Here is a 13,403-nt window from a genome sequence, read left to right as displayed (position 1 = left end):
TAGCGAAGTCTTTACCCAAGGTCCCCTCCCAGCAGGGCCCAGGCCTTTGATCCCAGGCCACCCCTTGCTTTCTGCCCACTCCTTCACCCAGCAAATAAACTGAGCTCTGAGAAGCAGGCACAACAGTGCATATTTGTTACATATGGGAGGTCACTGTCCCCATACGCCAGGCAGGCTTGAAAATGGGGTCTCTGACCACTGGCCAGGGTACATCAGGGCCAGCCCGAAGTCAGTGGGGTCTAGGCCTGGGCAGACTCTGGGGACTGTGATGCTGAAGGCTCAGGTGGGGTGAGGTCCCTGGGGGCCAGGCTCATGCGCTGGATGCTGTCCTTGTACTTTTGGCGGCCGAGCTCCAAGACAGCCCTCACCTCTTCAGCTATATCCAGTCGGTCGCTCTGCTCCAGGGCCTGCACTAGGAGCCCCACAGCCCCCGGCTGGCCAGCCTGGCGCTCAGCCCAGGAGAAGAGCATATGCCGGATCTGGCCGTCCAGGTCGTCCCTGGCGGGGAGAAGGAGAATGGTGACAGAGAGGCCCAGCCATCACACCCAAGGTTCTGCTTACCCTCCTCGGGTGGATTCCCTGCTCCCTCGGTGACGTGTGGCCAGACCCTCTCTTTCCTGCCTGTTTGCCCTGTCCCCACCCACCCTGGACGGAACTTCACCCAGCCTCAGGGAAGGCTCCCCTAGCAGCCAGGACCCGGGCCTGAGGCTGGCCTGGAGCCAGCATCAGGGTGCCCAAAGGAACTCACCGGAACTCATGTCGGATGCGCTGCAGCTCACGGTAGGGCATGCCCAGGTGAAGGGCCACGGCTGGCCAGTCAGGGCCCAGACGCCCGGCCACGTTCAGCAGGTTGCTCTGGGTCAGGAAGCCAGTCTCAGCGTCACCCAGGTTCAGAGGCGCCAGGGAGACGCTAGTCCCCTGCCCCTGCTCTGGCCCCTGGGACCCCCGCAGTCTCTGTAAGGAGGAAGGGGTGCGGTGAGCCCTGCCCTCTGCCCCCTGACCACCCCCGGGCTTCTGTGCCGCCCCGTCCCCTTCACACACACTGTCCCCCACCCCGGGCCACACCGGCAGCTTGATGGGCAGCGTGGCCATCCACAGGGAGCCGGCGCCGGTCCTCCTCTGCCGGGCAGCTTCTGCCTCCTCAGGCACCGTCCCGGGCACCGCTCCCCGGTAGAAGGACACCTAGCGAGGGGATGAGGGGGCTTCAGTGTCCTGCCTCTGCCCGGGCAGCCTGGGGCACCCCAGCCCGCTGACCCACCTGGCCCCTCACAGCCTGAGCGTGCCGGTCCAGGGTGGTGGTCACATACACTTCCTTCACGTTCTTCAAGTGTGAGTAAAACACGAAGCAGATCCTGCCCTGCACGCAGTCTGGGCGGTCTGGGGGCGGGATGGGCTCAGCAGGGAGCTCGGGGAGCGGACCCCAGCGTCCCCTCTAGGGGCGGGGCGGGGGGCATACCAGCATCCACGGCAATACCCCTCTCGAAGGCAGCAAAGAATTCTTCGCCCTCGAACATCTCCACCGTGTCGGACGGCTCAGGGCCCCGGTAGCGGTCCAGCAGCCTCTGCAGGGCGGCGTCCACCTGGGGGGCGGGCACCCACTGGCTCCGAGCCCAGTGCCCGTGGCCCCCCGCAGGCCCCCTGCCCTTCCGACTCGGCCCTCCTGGCCTCCGGACTCGGCACCCACCTTGTTGCGGGGCAGGCACTGCAGCAGGACCTGCTCGGGGTCCCGGCGCCTCTGCAGGGCAATGAGGTTGACCCTGTGCAGCCGCAGGCGCTCCCAGGCCTTCCGAGCCAGGCCCTCCACGCACGTCTTGGTGGTGTACCAGAGCCAGTACCTGGGAGGGCTGGCGATGAGCGGGGGCTGCACAGACCACTGTGGGGAGGGGACTGAGGGGCGGGGCGGGGGGCACTGACCAGGAGAAGTGTGTGACCTGGAAGCGAGCATACAGGTGGGTGAACTCCAGTGCCACCTGAGCTGTGATGTCATCCCAGGCCGCTTCAGGTGGGGTCCAGTACAGCAGGTGAAGACGAGAGCGATCCAGACTCAGGCCTGGGGACATGAGGGGGCCACAGGCTGAGGCGTCCCTGGCAGGGGCTCCCCTGCTGAGCACAGCCCCCTCCACCCAGTGCCCAGGAGTTCAGCTATGCCACCTGGCCACCTCTCACCTGTGACACCGGGGGGCAGAGGCAGCTGCACGGTGACAGGCCGGAGGAAGCTTGGGGGGCCGCTCTGGGAGAGGCACAGCAGGGGGCTGGCCGCTGCCTCAGGCTCCTCCAGCAGGGCTCGAAGCTCTCTGCTGGCCACGTGCACCACCTGGGGCAAATGGGGTGCCTGGAACACCCACCTTTGCACTGAGGCTCCACCCGCCACCCGCCACCCACAGTGGCTGCCCTGCCCGCACCTGCATGCGGACGTGACGAGGCTCGTCGGTGGCCCCAGGGGGGAATGTGACCTTGACCCCAGGATGTCCTGAGGACCACAGCAATGTCCCTTCTGGTGGCACCAGGCAGACGTTGGACACAGGACGTGAAACCACGAGGAACCACGAGAAGTGGGGCACCTGGCACTGAGCCCAGAGCCGCTGGGCGTGGGAGGTGGGGTCAGAGGGAACAGGGTCAGAGGGGTGTCAGGGCAGAGCCACCAGGCAGGGCAGACAGGGGTGACCAGGGTCTGGGGGGAGCCACTCCCTAGTACTCCTTCCCACGAAGGCCTGGGTGGCTCTCACCTTGGGTGCCTCTTCTTCCAGGTGAGTCTCCAGGTCACTCCAGCTGTCATCACTCAGGGTCCTGACCACCACCTCCCGGCAACGCCAGTCCCGGGGGGGCACAAAGAGTAACCACAGACCTACTTCCTGCCAGGCAAGGGTGGTGTGAGCACTGGGGCCCATGCCTGAGCCCTCCTCCCCACCCCCCCGACTTGCCCAGGCCGTGCCTGCCGGAAGGCCACCCCATGGGGCTGCAGCTCCAGGACACCACTGAGCAAGGAGTCATGAGGACCCAAGGGGACGAGGTGTGGCTCCGGCAGCCATAGTCGATAGTGGATGTTGACAGGGCTAGTGGTGGCCCCAGCAGGGAACCGCAGGCGGACACCACAGGCCAGGGTCACTGAGCAGCCTTGGGGAGTCACAAGGAAGCTGCATGATAGGGTGGGCATCAGGTCAGACAACAGAAGGGGTGTGGCTGGATCGGGCACTCCTGGGAAACTCCAGAAGACCCCTGGGCCGTGAGCACGGTGTTCATCATGGACGGGATGACAGGCTAGAGACATGCATCTTCAGCCCCCCCAACACACACACACCTGTCCAAATCTGAGTTCAGGAACAGTCGGGGCATTTCCGGGATCACGGGCGTCTCTGTGGAGGCACAGACAAGCTGTTAGGACACCTATGGTACCTGCATCCCAACCCGTCTGTGGCCCGACCCTTCCTAGCAACACGCCTACCTGGGGAACTGCGGGGGGCAGGTAGAGCCTTGCCCAGGGGGTTCCCCTGAAGGCGCACAAAGGGGGCGTCCAGTAGCTCGGGGGGCACGTCCTGGAGCTGGTTGTCCCTCAGATCCAGTCGGGCGAGCAGCGGGAGGTGGGCCAGGCCGGTGGGCACTGAGGTCAGGAGGTTGCTGTGCAAAACAAGAAACCGCAAGGACCGCAGCCCCACTGCGGGCAAGTGCCAGCTTAGGGCCCGCAGAGGAGCACTCAGGGCCGCACCAGCCCTGGCCAGGACAGGAGACTCATGTTAGGGCCAAGCAGAGAAGCCTTTCCAGTCTCTGCCTCACGGACAGACTCAGGGAGCTTGGGAAGTCTGTGCAAGGAGCCTCGAAAGCCGGGGAAGGGAGGGCAAACAAGGGCCCCCCAGGAGGAGTGAAGGCTCCAAGGTGGGCCAAGTCTGTGTGTGCAGAGGCCCCTGTGGAGGACAGGAGAGCGGAAACCAGGCAGCAGCTGGAGGGCACTCCCCGTCAGGCCTGGGAGCCATGAGGGGCACGACTCCTACTTACCAAGGGAGGTGGGGAGGCCCTGCAGCCGGTTGGAAGCCAGACTGAGCTCCGTGAGGCTGCCCAGGCCTCCAATCTCAGGGGGCAGGGTATCCAGAAGGTTCTCTGAGAGATCAAGGCGCTGCAGGGTGGACAGGGATCCCAGCGCTGCGGGAAGCCTTTGCAGGCAGTTGTGGGTCACAGAGAGGAAGGTGAGGGAGGGAAGGGCTCCGAGGGCCTCAGGGAGCTCTGAGAGGCGGTTGTAAGACAGCAGGAGGGTGCTCAGGCCACGCATCTGTGGGATGCAGGCCGGCAGTGTCTCCAGGCTGTTGAAGCTCAGATCTAGGTGGGCCAAGCGGGCCAGGCCACTCAGGTCAGCGGGCAGTGTGGTCAGGGAGCCCCGGTGGCGGCAGGCACCCGGCACGTCCCAGTGTTGTCCACCTAGAAAGGGGGAACGCAGGTGTGGCCCTCAGAGCCGGAATCCCAGGGCCCAGCTCAGCACAGAGGCACAGACCTCTACCCCAACCCCACCCAGAGAAGGACAGACGGAGACACCAGCAGATGCAGGAGGACAGGGACAGATACTGCAGGCTTGTCTCAGCTGACAGAGCCATCAGCCATGACCTGCCCAGGAAGAATACCCACACTGGGGGGTCTGCGGGGAGACCACTGGGCAGAAGCAGCATCCCGGAGTCAGAGCTCAGCCAGCTTTGCCTTGTGGGGGCAGGGCTGGGACAGGGCTGGGGCCAGGTGGGGCTCACCTCTGAGGACCAGGGAGCGAAGGTTCTGCAGGCTGCACGGCACCTGGGCCAGGGTGGCCTCTAGCAGCCGAGGCTCCTCGTGGCCGCTCAGCTGCAAGAACTCCACTTCCAACAGCTGAGGGGGCCGCTGGGCACACAGATGGAGCAGCCGGTGGCAGCCCCCAGGGTGCAGGTCCAGCCTCAACCGGTTCCCAACCAGGAGAGGGGGGTCCCCGGGCTTCGCATCCACAGCACCGACAGCATCTCCCGCAGCATCTTCAGCAGCAGCTGCCTGGGGCTCCAGCCCCTCCGCCTCTGCAGCCATCGCCCACCCGGCTGTCCTCCGGGGCCAGACATGTCCCAGCCTGCCAAACAGGCCTGCTCAGGCAGGGCCCGGGGAGGCTGCAGAGTCAGGGGGAGGAGTGGGAAGGAGTGGGCATGGGCCCTCCTCCTACTCAGGGGCATGGGGATTCTGGCTCTGGGGAGTATTTGAGGCAGGCCGGCTGATCCACAGAACCCAGAGCTCAGCTAAACAGATCACAGCTGAAACAGGGCTGGGGAAGGAGAACCCCCGGACTAGGAGGGCAGCAGGCAGGGAGACCTGTGTGCGGGGGAGCCTGGCGAGGGGGAGGAGGGAGAAATGAGGCTTCACATCCCACTTGTGGAAATTTGAACAAGACACTCCTCCAGCTGTCAGGTCATCCTGGCTGTCCACCCCGCTCCTACCCTCTCTGGGGATAAGAGTTTGGGCTGGAGCCCCACCACCAACTTTCACACCCACCAGCTTTAACCAGGGGGACTCTTATCTACCACGTGGGGGCAGCGGCCCAGGCAAAGAGAGGGGTGATTTTGACCGTCTGTGTCAGAGAAGTGAATGGGGGCGCGGGGAGAGCTGGGGTGTGAGCCACTGGGCGGCTTGGGTCCTGGGGATGGGACCCCACATGCTGACAGCTGGAGGAGGTTTCTCTCATGCTTCCTGTTCGCACCTAGGCCTGCTGAGGAGGGCAGTGGTCTGCACATTCGGGGCTCCGACGGCTTGGGGGCCGGTCCTGACCGGGAGAGCGCCCCCCAACCCCGCCATCCCCACCGGCCGCCCGCGCCCTGGGCGTACCTGCGCTCGAAGCTGGGCGCCGTCCCCGGTGCGCGCGCGTTCCCGAGCGGGCCGGGACTCGGGGTCCCGCCCAGTCAGGACGCCCCTTGCTCCGGGCTGGGGCCGCAGGCGAAGGCCTCAGGGTCCCTTCCCGCCCCGCCTGCCCTTGGCCTGCCCACAGCCCTGGAGACGCGGCCGCGGACCCCAACCGGCAGCCGGCAGCCCAGTCGCACTCGGCTTCCTGTTGGTCTGTCCCAGTCCGGCTCTCCTGCTGGGAAGTCCCGCGTCGCGCGCCGCGGAGCCCGCCCTTTCAGAGATTCCCGGCCCTCGGGCCCGCCCCGCTCTGGAGGGGTGCGTTCTGGCCCCGGGTTGAATTTAAAGTGAGCTAGTGCAATCTCGGCAGGGAGGAGGGCTTTGGGGCTGACCGCAGCTGCCGCCGCACATCCAGCTTCTGCCAGAAGCCAGAGCACTAAATGTGCCATTCCCCGGCCAGCCTCAAGGGCCTCCGTCTCCGGGAAGCCTTCCTGGGCCTCCTCTAGAGACCTGGTCCCAACTCCTGTGATCTTGCTTCACCAGCAATCACTTTGGCCCAAATGCCCCAGCAGTGGGCTTCCCCACCTGTTGCCTCCTTCCATCTTTGTCTGCATCTCATAGGGAAAGGAGGCTCTGACAGTCTGAGGTCGCATAACTGGTAAGTGCCAAAGCCAAGAACTTCAAACTAGGTCTGACTCTCAAGAGAGCCCACCCGACCTCATTCACCCACTCTGCCCCAAATCAATGCATGTGCACCCTCTTTCCTCCAGCTCCCCCCGCCCCTCCCACCAGGATGGGCAGTTCTGTCAGGCCTCCATCTTCCCCAGCTTCTGTCCCACGTTCGGTTCCTAAGTAGCTGCCAGAAGACTTAAAAACAAAACAAAACAAAACAAAACAAAACAATCACAAGACTATTACTCAGCTTTAAAAGGGGATGAAATTCTGATAACACGCCACAGTGTGAACGAACCTCGAGAACGTTGTTAAATAAGCCAGATCCTGAAGGGTAAATACTGTATGCTTGCTGGGTAATAAGGCCCCAGAGTAGTCAAATGACGTTGAGACAAAAATTAAAATGGTGGGTACCACGGGCTAGAGGAAGGGATAGGGAGTGCTTTAATGGGCATGGAATCCAACTTGGGAAGATGGAAAGCAGTCTGGAGATAGAGGCTGGGGACGGCTGCGTCGTGGGAAAGCACCCAAAGCCACTGAATTGTGCGGCTGAAAGGGTAACTCTGACGTGTTACATGACCTCTAAGCACAATCAGGACAACCCAACACTTCCCTGCCTAGTGCAGTACCATCCCACACTAGCCAGGAGGGCTTCCACTTTGCCCCAAGCGTGAGACCGTGAGCCAGAAACCCTCTCTGCGCCCCACCTCCTCTGTAAGATGGGGGTCACGACAGCGGCGACCCCCGCAGCAACGGTGTGGTCTGCACGAACACACCAGTGCTCCATGCCTACACCCGCAGTTTCGCCTGGTAGTGGGAACCCCGCGCGGGCTGGGCTGGCTCTGCTCCTGGACCCATGTCCGGCCACCGCGGGGCCTGTGCGTCCGACCCTTCTGCCTGCTGCTCGCCCCCGATCGTAGGGCCGGCTCAACCCTTCCGCGTGTATGTGGGCCCGGGACCGCCCAGATAGTTTACTGTGTGTGTCCTCGCTCTGAAACCTCTGTTGCGGGGGAGCAGGGCCGGGCCTGCTCCCTCAGGGGCCAACCTGCGGCAGGCCGCCAGGCACCGAGCAAGAATGTGTGGCGTGTGCTGACGTCCGCGTGGGCGCGGAGCTCAGTTTGGAGCCCACGCGGCCCCGCAAGGGAGCTGCCACCAGGCCCAGGCCGCTGGGCTCCGCAGCTCACCACTGCCCACAGTCCCTGAAGCCGGGAACCCCACCGTCCCCCCTCCCCCTTCGGCAGCGAGCGCGGAGGGCCGGCCACGTGCACCCGCGCAGGCGGTGCACCCGCGCAGGCGGCGCGCCCGCACTTCCGCCAGCAGTGCACCCTGGGAGTTGGAGTTCGCCGGCTGCGGCAGCCGGACGGCGCGGCTCGAAGGCTCTTGTCTCCGCGGCCTGGGCGCCGCGTGACGTCACTCGAAGGCGCCCGCACGGCGCGGCGCGCGGGTCCCGGGGGCTTCTGGGTAGCGGATTACCCCCGCCCCCCGCGCCGGCGCCTTCCTTTCCGTCCCTGACGCCGCCGAGGTCGCACGCGTGAGACTTCTCCGCCGCCGAGTGAGTGGGCGGCGAGGCCGGGGCGCAGGCTGGCCTGCGGGGTCGTGGGGGGCCGCGGGAGGCGGGTGGGCAGGCGCGGGCCGGGGCTTGGCAGGAGGCGCCGGGCCTGAGCGCGCGCGGCCGCGCCCGGGGCCGAGGCCGGGGCGGGAGGCCTCCGGGTAAGGCCGCCTGTGCTCTCCCGCCTCAGGATGCGCTACGTCGCCTCCTACCTGCTGGCCGCCCTCGGGGGCAACGCCTCCCCCAGTGCCAAGGACATCAAGAAGATTCTGGACAGCGTAGGCATCGAGGCGGATGACGACCGGCTCAACAAGGTAGCCGCCCCGCTGGGTTCCGGCGTCCTCGGCGCGGGCCTCTGCCCGGGGAAAGCGGAGTTGGATGTGCCCGCGTGTGTGCGGGGGTCCGAGGCAGCCCCAGGGCGGGTGGGCGTGAGGCGGAGTTCCAGCCTGCTCCGGGGAAGTTCGGCGCCGCCGGAAACTTCTAGGAACTGTTTGCAGAGAAGCGCACCTTAGTGACATTCTCCCGTGTGGTGGGATTTAAGTCGAGGTGCTTGGCTGTTTGTGTCGGGGAGTCTTAGACGTGCCCTGGTTCCCCTTGTAGCGAGTCTTGGGGAAGCCACGTGTGGGTGGTAACTGCTGGGCCGGACAGGGCAGGCCTGGAGGCTTTGGGGCGTCTTCTCACCGCGCTGTCTTGTGGCCAGCCCTACCCCGGTTGGAGAAGGTGAAGTTAAGGCAGAGGGCGTGTTAGTGAGTCTCCCGTAACTGCTGGTTATGGTTATTCTAGGTCATCAGTGAGCTGAACGGAAAAAACATTGAAGACGTCATCGCCCAGGGTGAGATTGTGTGCAGGGGGTTTTCGTTGTCAGGGTCCATCCTAATCCCTGCTGGTCAGCCTGTGGCCTGCCAGGTTTCGCTTGTGGACCAGAGCACTCTAGAAGCCTCACCCAGAGAAGTGGGCAGGCTTCAGTGGGCTTGTGCCAGGGGCGCTTCTAGACAGTCCGAGTGTCGGGGCAGCAGGGGGGCTGGAATTCTTGGAGGGGAACCCCAATTTTGTAAACAGGGTTCACCATGTGCTCTCGGTGAGGGGCTTGGGAGCACAGACTGGGGCTGCTGGGGATGACCACAGGTCCCTGCCCCTCTTTGCTGTGCAGTTGGTTTTTTGGTGGCAAGACTGGAGCTGATGGGAATTGTTTGGAAGTAAATATTCTGTCCTTGTGCGCTTGGTGAGTTCAGCAAACAGTCCTGTCTGAGCTCACTCATGAGGACCTGGACTTGGCTAGCAGACTCAGTCCCTGCCGGGTTGTAAACATGGTGGGGTGCCGTGGCCCAGTCTTTTGGGGAGGGATTCCTAGAAGCCAAGTTTCCAGATAGGGAATGTGAGGGGGCTGGGGTGTATGTATGTGGCACAGGCAGAGCCGTCTGTCTGGGAGAACAGGGGAGGAGCTGGTGACTCTGGCACTTGGCGATGGGCCTCCATACGTTAGGCAGACTGTCTCCGAGGTAGCCTTCAGGCGGAGCACCTGCTCTGGTCTCATTTTCCCTGATTCCTGTAGGTATTGGCAAGCTGGCCAGTGTACCTGCTGGTGGGGCTGTCGCCGTCTCTGCCGCCCCAGGGTCTGCAGCTCCTGCTGCTGGCGCTGCCCCCGCTGCAGGTAAGTGGAGGCTGGAGCAAGGGCGTCCGCTGGGAGCGTGGCTTGCACTGCGGGCCTTGTTCACTGCCCCCTTTCTTTCCACAGCAGAGGAAAAGAAAGACGAGAAGAAGGAGGAGTCGGAGGAGTCAGACGACGACATGGGATTCGGCTTGTTCGATTAGGTTTCTGCTGACCCCCACCCACTGACAAATAAAACCCTTTTTATGTATCTATGGAGTGTCTGTGAACGTTTTGTAAGAGTGTGGCCTTGGCACAGGGCAGGTGTAGGGGCCCCACAGTGGGTGGGTGGGCCTTCATTCCAGGAGAAACCAGAGCCTTTCCTGATGAGGTGGAGTTCCCAGGCAGGAGGAACTGCCTAAAAAGCTGGGAATCTGGTGCAGAAATGGGTACCTGGGAGGGGGGACATCTCCTGTGGATCTTGGGTGTGGCCGAGCCTTGAGTAGGCTCAGGGGGGGACATGAGCCTTCTTGGGTACAGTCCTGGCTCCTGAGGACTGCCGGGGACTTCCCATAGTGAAGCTTTCAGGGGGACGCACAGGAAAACTTAAAAAGCAGCAGTGGGCAGTCTCCACTGTTCTGAGGCGGCTCTGCTGGTGGAGGCCAGCAGCTGCCCTGAGACTTGGTGAGCATTGTTCAGTTACACAAAAGGAGACAGAGGTGGTGGTTGTGCCTGATGCACGTGGGATCCCGAGGTTTCCCTGCAGAGTTGGGTCCAGTTCATGTTCAAGCTCTGCTTTAATTTTTGAGCAACTCAGTCCCATAGCTGCTCTGGGTTACCCCAGCTATCTGATGGCCTGGGTAGGTGTGGAAGTAGGTAATGATGTTGGGCCATGTGACCACGAAGGCCTGCCCATGCCCCTCCTGCCAAGCTCTGGCTGGAATCGGGGACGGGAGGCAGAGTTCCACTGTCCTTCCAGCCGCCATCCTGGGCCTTGGGTCCTCTGCCCGCCAAGGCCAGCCCACTCAGTAGATGCTCTGCTACCCTCTGTGAAGGTTCTAGGTCTGCAACGGGCTGTGGGGTGTGCTCCCGTTGTGTGTCAGCCTTGAGCTCTGAAAAAGGACCTGCCGTGGGTGGACAAGTCCTATAGGGAAAGAGCAAAGAGTGGGTATAACAAGGGACAGCTGGGGGGGTGGAGGGCCTCCCTCAGGTAGGGAGCCAAGACCTGCAGAAGGGCTGTAGGGTAGGAGTGTGCATGGGATGTGGGAAAGAAGGCCTAAGAACCCTCCGGTTACCCTCTGGCGGGTGGGACAAGGGCCCGGAGGAAAAAGTGAGCATCATTGCAAGATTCCCAGCAGCCTGTGCTGCAAGGGGCAAGTGTGAGTGGGGGTGGGCAAAAGGCGGGGTTGTGGATGCCCAAGAACAAGGTGGTGAGGGGACATGGCTCCAGGTTCAGCTAGAGGGCTCCCCAGAGGAGAGGACCCAGAGTCCATGGGCAGACCTTGGACCCTGAAGTGAAGGGCCCTGTGTGGTCAGAGGACACCATGTGAGTGGGAGCATGACACCCGCCAGAATGATTACACAGCAAACGCCAGGGCTTCTTGTCCACACTGGCTGGGAGGAGGGGGAGGCCCACCTCCCACCCCCAGCCAGGGTTCCTGGAAGCGCTGTTGTGTTCCCGGCTCCAGAGCAGACATTCCCAGGGGCCTGGAGGGAGGGATATGTACCCAAAACAGCTCAACCCTGGTGTGGAAATGGGGGCAGAGGTCTCCCTGCACTGGGGCAGCGCCACCACTCAAGGCCCCAGTCCCTCAGAAGCAGGAAGGGCCTGGACCCTGGCTTCTTGGAGCAGGTCAGGGAGGACCTTCCTAAGTCCCTGGCTCAGCCTGCACTGCCCTCTTGGTGGTCACCCTGGTGAACCCGTGGATTTTCCAGGCCAAGCTTGAGGGTCTGCTTCATCCCCACTGTACCACACACACACACACACACACACACATACACACACACACACCCCGGTTCTGGCAGCATCCCCAGGGGCTCAGTCAGTAGGGGCCCTGGTCATCCTGATGGGGCCATACTCCGCACTATACATTCATCCAAAGCACTTGGGGGATAGGATCCCCATGTACAAAGAAGGTCATTTGTCTAGGTCAAATTCATCTTTCTAGTTTATGGAATTTTAGTGGTTTTTTTTTTTTGAGGTTAAATTATTTTTATTTTGTTCTTTTTTGTTTTGTTTTGTTTTTTTAAAGATTTTATTTATTTATTTGACAGAGAGACGGCCATCGAGAGAGGGAACACAAGCAGGGGGAGTGGGAGAGGAAGAAGCAGCCTCCCAGCAGATCAGGGAGCCCGACGCAGGGCTTGATCCCAGGACTTTGGGATCACGCCCTGAGCTGAAGGCAGATGCTTAACGACTGCACCACCCAGGCGCCCCTGTTTTTGTTTTTTAAATTTAATTTAATTTTACTGAAATTCAATCCAATTAATTAGGGGCAACTGGGCGGCTCAGTCGGTACAGCATCTGCCTTTGGCTCAGGTCATGATCCCAGGGTCCTGGGATCGAATCGTGTGTCCAGCTCCCTGCTCAGCAAGGAGTCTGCTTCTCTCTCCCTCTGACCCTCCCCACCACTTGTGCTCTCTCTCACTCTTTCTATCTCAAATAAGTAAAATCTTTAAAAAAAAAACAAACTCAAGGGGCGCCTGGGTGGCTCAGTCATTAAGCGTCTGCCTTCGGCTCAGGGCGTGATCCTGGAGTCCTGGGATCGAGCCCCACATCAGGCTCCTCCGCTGGGAGCCTGCTTCTTCCTCTCCCACTCCCCCTGCTTGTGTTCCCTCTCTCTCTGGCTGTCTCTCTCTCTGTCAATAAATAAATAAAATTAAAAAAAAACGCAATTAATTAACATATAGCATATTGCTAGTTTCAGAGGTAGAGGTCAGTGATTCATCAGTTGCATGTAACACTCAGTGCTCTTCCATCACGTGCCCTCCTTAATTTCCCAGTCACCCCATCCCCCCATCCTCCTCCCCTCCAACAACCCTCAGTTTGTTTCCTAGAGTTAAGAGTCTCTTACGGGGGGTGCCTGGGTGGCTGAGTCATTAAGTATCTGCCTTGGGCTCAGGCCGTGATCCCAGGGTCCTGGGATCGAGCCCTGCATCAGGCTCCCTGCTCGGCGGGAAGCCTGCTTCTCCCTCTCCCACTCCCCCTGTTTTGTTCCCTCTCTCGCTGTCTCTCTCTCTGTCAATAAATAAAATCTTAAAAAAAAAAAATCTCTTATGTTTGTCTCCCTCTCTGATTTTGCCTTGTTTTATTTTTCCCTCCCTTCCCCTGTGCTCCTTTGTTTCATTTCTTAAATTCCACAGAGGAGTGAGATCATATGATCATTGTCTTTCTCTCATTGACTTATTTCACTGAGCATAATACCCTCTAGTTCCATCCATGTCATTGCAAATGGTAAGATTTCGTTTTTTGATGGCTGAGTAGTATTCCGTTGTGTATATACACCACATCTTGTCTGTCCACTCATCTCTCGATGGACATCTGGCTCTTTCCACAGTTTGGCTATTGTGGACATTGCTGCTAGAAACATCCATTGTGTTTCTAGACCCTAACAATGAGACAGAAGAGAGATTGAGGAATCAATCCCATTTACAATTGCACCAAAAACCATAAGATACCTAGGAACAAACCTAACCAAAGAGGCAACATATCTGCCCTCTCAAAACTACAGAACACTCAAGTCTAGGTCAGATTTAGTTCGATAC

General features: G+C 61.1%; 2 protein-coding genes and 1 non-coding gene across 4 annotated transcripts; 2 read left to right on the top strand and 1 right to left on the bottom strand.

Annotated features, from left to right (window-relative positions):
- Positions 1 to 111: 111 nt before the first annotated feature.
- On the bottom strand, positions 112 to 6,594 carry PIDD1 (p53-induced death domain protein 1). Of its 2 annotated transcripts, none has more exons than XM_026490430.4 (16): positions 5,818 to 6,594; positions 4,728 to 5,108; positions 3,991 to 4,407; positions 3,443 to 3,652; positions 3,299 to 3,353; positions 2,933 to 3,134; positions 2,727 to 2,852; positions 2,403 to 2,582; positions 2,167 to 2,314; positions 1,915 to 2,050; positions 1,685 to 1,835; positions 1,457 to 1,580; positions 1,259 to 1,377; positions 1,066 to 1,182; positions 749 to 954; positions 112 to 498 (listed from the first exon to the last, which is right to left on the bottom strand). In XM_026490430.4, exons 2-16 carry the CDS (start codon positions 5,029 to 5,031, stop codon positions 240 to 242), a joined length of 2,754 nt encoding a protein of 917 aa, XP_026346215.1. In that variant the 5' UTR covers positions 5,032 to 5,108; positions 5,818 to 6,594; the 3' UTR covers positions 112 to 239. The 2 variants fall into 2 exon arrangements, with proteins under 2 accessions (XP_026346215.1, XP_048073471.1); XM_048217514.2 differs by having other exon boundaries at positions 4,728 to 5,071; positions 5,818 to 6,593.
- A 1,339-nt stretch (positions 6,595 to 7,933) lies between these two features.
- On the top strand, positions 7,934 to 9,909 carry RPLP2 (ribosomal protein lateral stalk subunit P2). Its single transcript, XM_026490432.4, has 5 exons — positions 7,934 to 8,053; positions 8,241 to 8,364; positions 8,834 to 8,882; positions 9,603 to 9,701; positions 9,786 to 9,909. The coding sequence occupies exons 2-5, from the start codon at positions 8,242 to 8,244 to the stop codon at positions 9,860 to 9,862; spliced, it is 348 nt and encodes a 115-aa protein (XP_026346217.1). The 5' UTR covers positions 7,934 to 8,053; position 8,241; the 3' UTR covers positions 9,863 to 9,909.
- Positions 8,915 to 9,048, top strand: LOC113248819 (small nucleolar RNA SNORA52). Its single transcript, XR_003313625.1, has one exon. It is a non-coding gene; the product is annotated as a small nucleolar RNA SNORA52 (small nucleolar RNA).
- Positions 9,910 to 13,403: the final 3,494 nt, after the last annotated feature.

The sequence above is a fragment of the Ursus arctos genome, unplaced genomic scaffold (genome assembly GCF_023065955.2).
Source record: "Ursus arctos isolate Adak ecotype North America unplaced genomic scaffold, UrsArc2.0 scaffold_23, whole genome shotgun sequence".
Taxonomy (NCBI): Eukaryota; Metazoa; Chordata; class Mammalia; order Carnivora; family Ursidae; genus Ursus; species Ursus arctos.
Note: the sequence above shows the minus strand (reverse complement) of the source record. Positions and strands in the feature narration are given on the sequence as shown.

Coding starts and splice junctions, on each gene's coding strand:
- PIDD1 (XM_026490430.4), bottom strand. CDS start 5,031: ATGGCTGCAGAGGCGGAGGGGCTGGAGCCCCAGGCAGCTGCTGCTGAA. Junction 2,853..2,932: donor ATGGGGTGGCCTTCCGGCAG/GCACGGCCTGGG, acceptor CTTGCCTGGCAG/GAAGTAGGTCTGTGGTTACT. Junction 499..748: donor CGCATCCGACATGAGTTCCG/GTGAGTTCCTTT, acceptor TCTCCCCGCCAG/GGACGACCTGGACGGCCAGA.
- RPLP2 (XM_026490432.4), top strand. CDS start 8,242: ATGCGCTACGTCGCCTCCTACCTGCTGGCCGCCCTCGGGGGCAACGCC. Junction 8,365..8,833: donor ATGACGACCGGCTCAACAAG/GTAGCCGCCCCG, acceptor TGGTTATTCTAG/GTCATCAGTGAGCTGAACGG. Junction 8,883..9,602: donor TGAAGACGTCATCGCCCAGG/GTGAGATTGTGT, acceptor TGATTCCTGTAG/GTATTGGCAAGCTGGCCAGT.